At 30.1% G+C, this 7,312-nt stretch overlaps 1 protein-coding gene across 1 annotated transcript; it reads left to right on the top strand.

Annotated features, from left to right (window-relative positions):
* The first annotated feature begins 6,347 nt into the window (after positions 1 to 6,347).
* On the top strand, positions 6,348 to 6,990 carry LOC119678240. Its single transcript, XM_038089966.1, has 2 exons — positions 6,348 to 6,359; positions 6,431 to 6,990. The coding sequence occupies exons 1-2, from the start codon at positions 6,348 to 6,350 to the stop codon at positions 6,953 to 6,955; spliced, it is 537 nt and encodes a 178-aa protein (XP_037945894.1). The 3' UTR covers positions 6,956 to 6,990.
* The last annotated feature ends 322 nt before the right edge of the window (positions 6,991 to 7,312 follow it).

The following is a 7,312-nucleotide window of genomic DNA, read 5'->3' as shown; positions in this document are numbered from 1 at the left end:
TAATAATATGGTCAAATGGTATTAAAATATGTAGCTTATTGCAATATAATTTTAATATAAATAATTAAGTTGATTAAATATATACGATTTCCAGTTATCCATCCAGCAATTGGTATTTTTGAGTTCCATTAAATATATTTTCAAATATATTCGAAGGATTGTGTGCTAATTTTAATTTATTTGATGTGATTTAACTGTCAGAACTAAGTAAACATACATAAGTAAACAGTGAGATAGATTACATCTATCTGCATTACATCGAGTTCGCAGAACTTATTTTTTATTCCAGTTTTTCTACCATGCATTCTAACGTAATGTAGTAGAGTGAATTAAAGTTGGTCTCGACTGATTATATTTAATCAATTTATGTTTTCTATAAATTTATCTTTATAGGTATCTTACCATAAAAGTTAGTTTTGATAAAAGTTTTTCATTAAAAAAAGGCCATAATTAATGCGTCCAATATTTAAAATAAAAATGCAGCATGCTTTTAGGAGTATTTTTGTATGAAAAATTTTAATAGTAAAAATTTTAAAAAGTATCTTTAAGATGCGACAAGTAGGAGTAAAATGAAAACAATATTTAAACAAAATGCTGAGTATAGTTTTCAGCGGTGATTACAAATAATTATTACCTAATTTTTATTTTAGATGTTGTGTGCCTTTCATTAATTTATAATCTTTCCACCTTTATAAAACGGAAGAAGACTTGGAACTTCTCATTGTTCTCAAAATGAAAATGAATATTAATGACTGATAAATCATATTTTTAAGAATATCAGAAGACAATTCTAAAGACAAAAATATGAAGATTTGATACCGTCAGACTTTTTCTCTGGGTCTGCTTGAAATCAAAGGTTTGTATTAACAAGTCAAGTACGCTAGACGAACTTCAGGCTACTATCCGTCAGAAAATAACTGTCACAGGCGAGTAAAACATTGGGAAATACGATCGAATTAAGGGTGGGTACTTGTGCGATATAACCTTTAGAGGTTAATGTAATCAAATCCCATAAAACTAAGTTAAGTAATTTTTAATTTGGAGAGCAAAAAATGAATTTCATTTTGTTCAAATTTTTATCGTTCACTATTAGAAAACAGAGAAATTATATATGCTATATGCTTATTTATTTATTTTTGAAACTAAAAGATGGGAATTCTTTGGAAAAAATTATAAAATATTTTATTTCACATATATTTTCAAAGAAAATGTTTTTTTTTTTCTAAAGTATTAGAATATAATGTATATATCAACACAAGTCGGGGGCTTAGTGAGGTGATGTGTGTATTTCCATGGTGTTGTAATGCAAATATAAGGTCTAATCTACTCAATTGTCAACTTCACCTATTCAAGTTCAGTGGTGGTGCTCGCTGTTTTACTCAATCTAGAATATTTTGACTGAATATGGAAGGTATAACCGAAACATTTGGTTAGGAGTAAGTCCTCAATTACTCAACATCAGTTTAATTTATATGTTTTCAAATGAGTAAATGTGGTCCTTAACTTTGTGGTTTGACCTCGAGGCTAACAAACTTGCTTTGAAAAAATAAGCAAAGTTAAGAGGTTAGAGAACAAGAAAAAGATTAACACCAATTAAATATAAATGATGAACTACATGAATTCCTATATACAAGTGAACATATGTAACATAATAAATTTTGTAAAATTCCGGCTTTTGAAATTGTAGTAGTGTGCAATAATAGCGCTATAACAATGGCGTATACAATGGCGTATCAAACCCTCCATACAACATTTCTAGAAATATTTAGAACTATTTCAGACTAGAAATATTGGATTTTTAGAATTTATAAGGTTCCATATTTGTAACTAAAAAGCGCTCGTGAATTAGAATTTCATGAGTTTTAAGCTATCTTTTATATATTATGCTTATTGGCCAATTATTTACTTGAAAGAATTAGCAACATATATTATATACAACAATCTATACAACAATATAATGTACATATCTAAAGAAATGACTCATAAATTATTCTATTTTAATATTAAAAATTATTTTCTAGCAAATGATTTTTTAAGTGTCAATTAAACTGAAGGTTTAAGGGGTGTAAGGTTTAATGATGCGACTCAAATAGCCTCTCTTAAATAAACTTCAACCTTAACCTTCACGTGGTGTGCCCCGTTAGCACATATAAGGCTCTGGCGACCGAGTTTTTGGTCTATAACTACCATATTTCAAAAACTTCTTACTACTTAAAGGAAATACCCGTTATCAGATAAGTTCGGGTGCCAAAAAAATCCAAACACCTTAAACAATAACTTATTCTATCTAAAATTACTAATTAATCAAATATTATTTGTAATAACAATAATAATGGACGGACTTCATCGGTAATATATAGCCAGAAATTGAGGATATGGAAATTATTTGTAAATAGACTAAGTTCTTAATTATTGTAAGTAATAACATGCCAGAAATAAAAATAAAAAACTGAAATGTCAGTAACTCCTTTCAATGTATTCAATGGTTATTATGATTAAGAACTCTTCTGTACTATGTCTTATTATGAATGTTAACTACATATTTTTAAAGTTAATATTACGCTTAAATATGCTTTAAAAATTACTTCTAATGCATTTTAAGAAGAAATAATATACGTACCTCTGTCCTATACAGAAATTACGACTTCCTGTACTACGTACATTAAGTATCTAGCGTTTACGTCAAAATACAAGAAAAACGCAGTTACTTTTTGCGCAGAATTTTCTTTTGTGTATTACTGTATTTAATGAAAAATTTAATCAATAATAGTTTAATAAATGTTGTAAGATCCTTCTATTTGCTTCAGATGAGGTAATATTACAAAGAAGCTGTTGAGGAAACAAATACCTCACTAAACTTCCAACCGTTCATCTCGAAGATGCGACCGATTCTGATGTTTAAACAATATTTACGTAATTGATAACAAACGTTGAATCAATTTATTTACAATTGATTATCAGTTTTTTTTTTCTCATTTTACTGTTTTATATTATTTCAATTTTATTTGAATTTATTTGAAATCATTTTATATTTCTGGTGAAACGTAAATTGAATTGAGCTGTCGTTTGCACACGTCAGCCTTTTAATGCTTCTCGAAACGTTTGCAGGTAGCCAAGTTGTTGAACTATGGAAGACAAACTAAAAGCTCAGGGCACTGATACCAACAATATATTGTCGATAACGATGACAACAACAACAACAACAACAATAATAATAATAATAACAATAACGATGATGAAGATGAAGATGATGTTGTTTTGGCTTATCTGGTTCATTAACGCTACGACCTGTAAGTCGTTGTTGCATAACACCAGCTGCCTAGCCACAACCAGCTGCCAGGAGAAGATTTTAGGAATGTGCTATGACGCGTTTGTGGTACGTCGACTTGGTTTATTTACTTGGTTTCCATTTCATAAATTGTATCTATTGTGTGATAAGAGGTGTATCTATGTTACTGTATTTTTGTTTCGATGTTAGAGAGTGCATTTACTTTACGTATCTATGCAGCTATGTAAGAAACGTAAGCAAAGCAGCTGTGGTGCAGTGTCCTGTTTGTTTTATTTTAATTTGCTACTTTGCCTGTACTTCACTTCGAAAGTTACCCACCACTGCCTCTTTTGCTCATCCTCCTGAACTGCAGCATAAATCATTAACAAAATGAACTCTTTTATTGTTTAGATTGTCCTTTTACTACTTTTATTATTTGCTCATGTGGACCTTTTGAACTCCATTTCACAGGCAACTAAACTTGACAACTGCAGGTTCAAGGTTTATACGTAATATGATAATTTTACTGGTACATATCATATGTATGAGCATTGGGTGTAAGTATGGAGTTGGCTTGAATTTAAGATCCAGATCAATATTGCAGGTGAAAGGTCTTTGCATTTTTGTGTCATTGTATAAAGCGTTTGAATGAAATTATTGTCCATCTTATCTAAATGTGTCTATTGTCCATTATTTATGTGCACATATGCGTATTTCTTTATATATTTTTTTTTTTTTTGTTTTTATCAGTTATGCTAATAAACTGCAGTGCAATAACACATGATTTTTCAATTTTACACAAGACAATCACATTAAGGTTGTTTAATCAGTTACTTTATTTATAAGTAAATGAACTTAGATAAGCAAATTAACCCAGCGCATGTAGTATACAAATAAAAAGATACGGTCAAGTATGCTCTATAACACGACTATAACACATCCATGGTTATAAGCCATATATGATTAAGTAGCCTTAGTTTTATAATATATAATTAATATGCTTTATTATGTAATAACTTATGTTCTGGAAAATGGAGTTTAACAGTTTTCAGATCTTACCTTTACTTGGTCTTAAACGTTAAGAGTTTTATACGGCTTTAGCTTTAAAATAGAACAACAGATCTAAGTGAATCCTTAGGACCGAAGTGAAGCTTCAATATTGCTGTGTGGTAATTCTCTCTAATTATTTCTATGAAGTGATTTTAGTAGGTGTGAGTCTCACCTGCTACTTTTGATGCTTTTCACCTACCCCATAAAAAGGGTATGTATAATAATAAATATTTGGATGTAACTGGTCATATGTAATAAGGTATAAAATCAGCACTTGCTTTAAAAAGTCCACTCCTCTCTTTCTGAATAGGAGAAAAGTAACTTCGATAATTCGTTATTCATAATATTTAATGCAACAATTTTTTATGAATGGCCGTTGTTCTTTCTCACGATTTAAAGGTTATAATAATATATGATGTATTTATCTCCCGCAATTTTAATAAATATTAATTATAATTATTATAATGCCTCTCAAACAGTATAGTATTGAAATTTACCAATTAAAAAATAATAATATAATTAATTAATTTAATTATTCTACAGCTGGTTTATGATTTCGTTCTAATATAAACACAGCAAGTGAATTTGTTAATAAAACTTTCACAACAAACTAACAAAACTTCAGAAAAATGTGCGAACATAAAAGTCAAGTACGACTTTGGCTCAGTTAGTTAAGAAGCGCTGACTCTGAGCTTTAAATTTGGCAGGACACGAGTTGAATTCCTAGTACTTGTAGTATCAAAAAATTATTTACGAATAATAAAACACAAAAATTTTTTCCAAGACCACTGATGATGGGTATTTGGTAATACTCGAAACAGCTGTATGGTCAGTCAAAAATTCAATTAAATAAAATAATATAAAAATGAGTTTTTGTTGTTGTAGTTCACTACTGTTTGAAAAAACCTTTATATTGCATATAAAATTTTAAATTTTTTAATTCTAAAAATATTTTTCGTTGATGCAGAGCTGTAACATTTTTTGTATTAATTTCTTTAGACAATACTATAATATGTATAATAAAAAAAACTGCATATCTATATATAAATTTACATATGTCATCAATTTTTAGAGCATTCTTTTTTTGGAATCACAGTATTCACTTATCTTTTCTTCGGTATATTAATGTTAAGAATTTAACAAGATTCAACAAAAAACCGACTGAAGCCTGCAATTTGAATTCAGAACTCAGAATTCAGATCGCAATATGTCGTCTTAGTGCCTGGCTATGTCATCGGCTTTGGTGTAATTTTTTGGTATGTGGGCAGTAATACAAATGGCTTAAGTATCTAGAATCAAAGCATAAACATTGAATGAGTCCCAAAGGAACTCAGAGTCAGAATCTTACAACAAAACAATTGTTGAAATTGTTTTCGCAATCAGTTGCGTTACAGATACTTTGCGTAAGTTTACTTACGTTTTGCAAATTGAAATTCATATGAGCGATAAATTGATACGATTGTAGGATTCTAGTACCAAATGATTGCCAAGTGATCTTCAAGTGATTACGCTGAAGACAGAACAATCTGGATTAAATGTATTTATGTTAAAGTATTTATGTTATGTTATGGTTTGCTCTTGTACTCATGGTACTTATGGAAATGTAACAAGAGTTGACGCGACTGTTGAGTTTAAATAGGAAATCAAAGGAGCAACGTCCGGCGAAAGTAATGTACAATTCAGTTTCATGGACAAATAACGATCAAGAATTGTGATCAACATATATGGCAGATGTAAAAAGTTGATAGCTTGCCGCAAAATATAACAATGCAAGCCAAAGTGGGCTTAATGTTTGTCATTGTGTTGCAAATTGCTTATATTTTGCTAAGAGTCGAGCTTAATTTTGTTGTTTTATTAACCGATGATCGGTCTAGTTCTAGTTCTATTTTTAAATAAAAATTGATTTTATTTTATTTTTTTTGTAGGGTTTACTAACATATAAAAGCTAAATTGAAAACCCTTTTCAGTTCAGTAAGAAATTGAAACTTGAGTGAGGAACTTTAAGATTACTTAATATAAAAAATTAATAATGCTTAAAATTGTAAGTTATTATAATTATAAATTTAAATATATTTATATAAAACAAATAAAAAATAAAATTGTTTTTTCCAGTGTATTTTAGTTGCTTTATTAGCAATTTCTTCAGCTGCGTCTAGTGATGTTACTGTTATTGAAGCGAAACCTAGTAAAATTGTAAGTTTTTCACCAGCCACTATACCAGTCATTAAATCAGCAATTGTAGCCGAACCAACTCATGTACAAGTGCATGAGCCTACATTGGCGAAAGTGGGCGATATAGTCGAAAATGTACCAACTGCAGTTTCACATCAGAGTTCCACTATTGTGCATAGCCGTGCACAGCGTGTTACTCCAATCGTAGCACCAGCAGTACGTTCTTTTACCGCACCTGCGGTACGTACTTATGCCGCTCCAGTTATAGAACACTCCCCATTATTACAACCTTTACCTTTAACGTATGCTAGTCTGGGTCCAGCCGCTGCTTATGTGCATGAGAATGCAGCACATTATCCTGTTCAATTACATTCTTTCGACACTTACACTGGACCAAACTACGCCCACATTGGTTACAACTATGGCTTACCATTTTATTACACAGCAACAGCTTATAAGAAATAATTTTCGTATTAATGGCATTGCTTAACTGCATTATCCGGAAAATTGTGAAATTATGTTAAAAATAAATTTTGCTTGAGTTCTTTAAAAATTTTTAATTAAGTTTATTTTCATTGCCAACGTTACCGTCCCATAAGGCACGGACAGTCTTTTATTTTTATTTCTATTTTATTTTTTACTCTGGTTTTTGGGCTATCTGGACTGGAATAGCTTCTCTGCTGTGTCCTTTCATGAAGGACACGCTTATTAGGTGTGCTAAAAATATTCCAAGTTGTGACGTATTTCTTGATAACTTAATTCCCACTCCGGCTCAGCATTTTATTGAATTTAAAATATTAAACTGACATGGAACAATTTTAT

This window comes from Teleopsis dalmanni, chromosome 1, assembly GCF_002237135.1.
Source record: "Teleopsis dalmanni isolate 2A chromosome 1, ASM223713v2, whole genome shotgun sequence".
NCBI lineage: Eukaryota > Metazoa > Arthropoda > Insecta > Diptera > Diopsidae > Teleopsis > Teleopsis dalmanni.
This window is presented reverse-complemented; position numbering and strand designations above follow the sequence as displayed.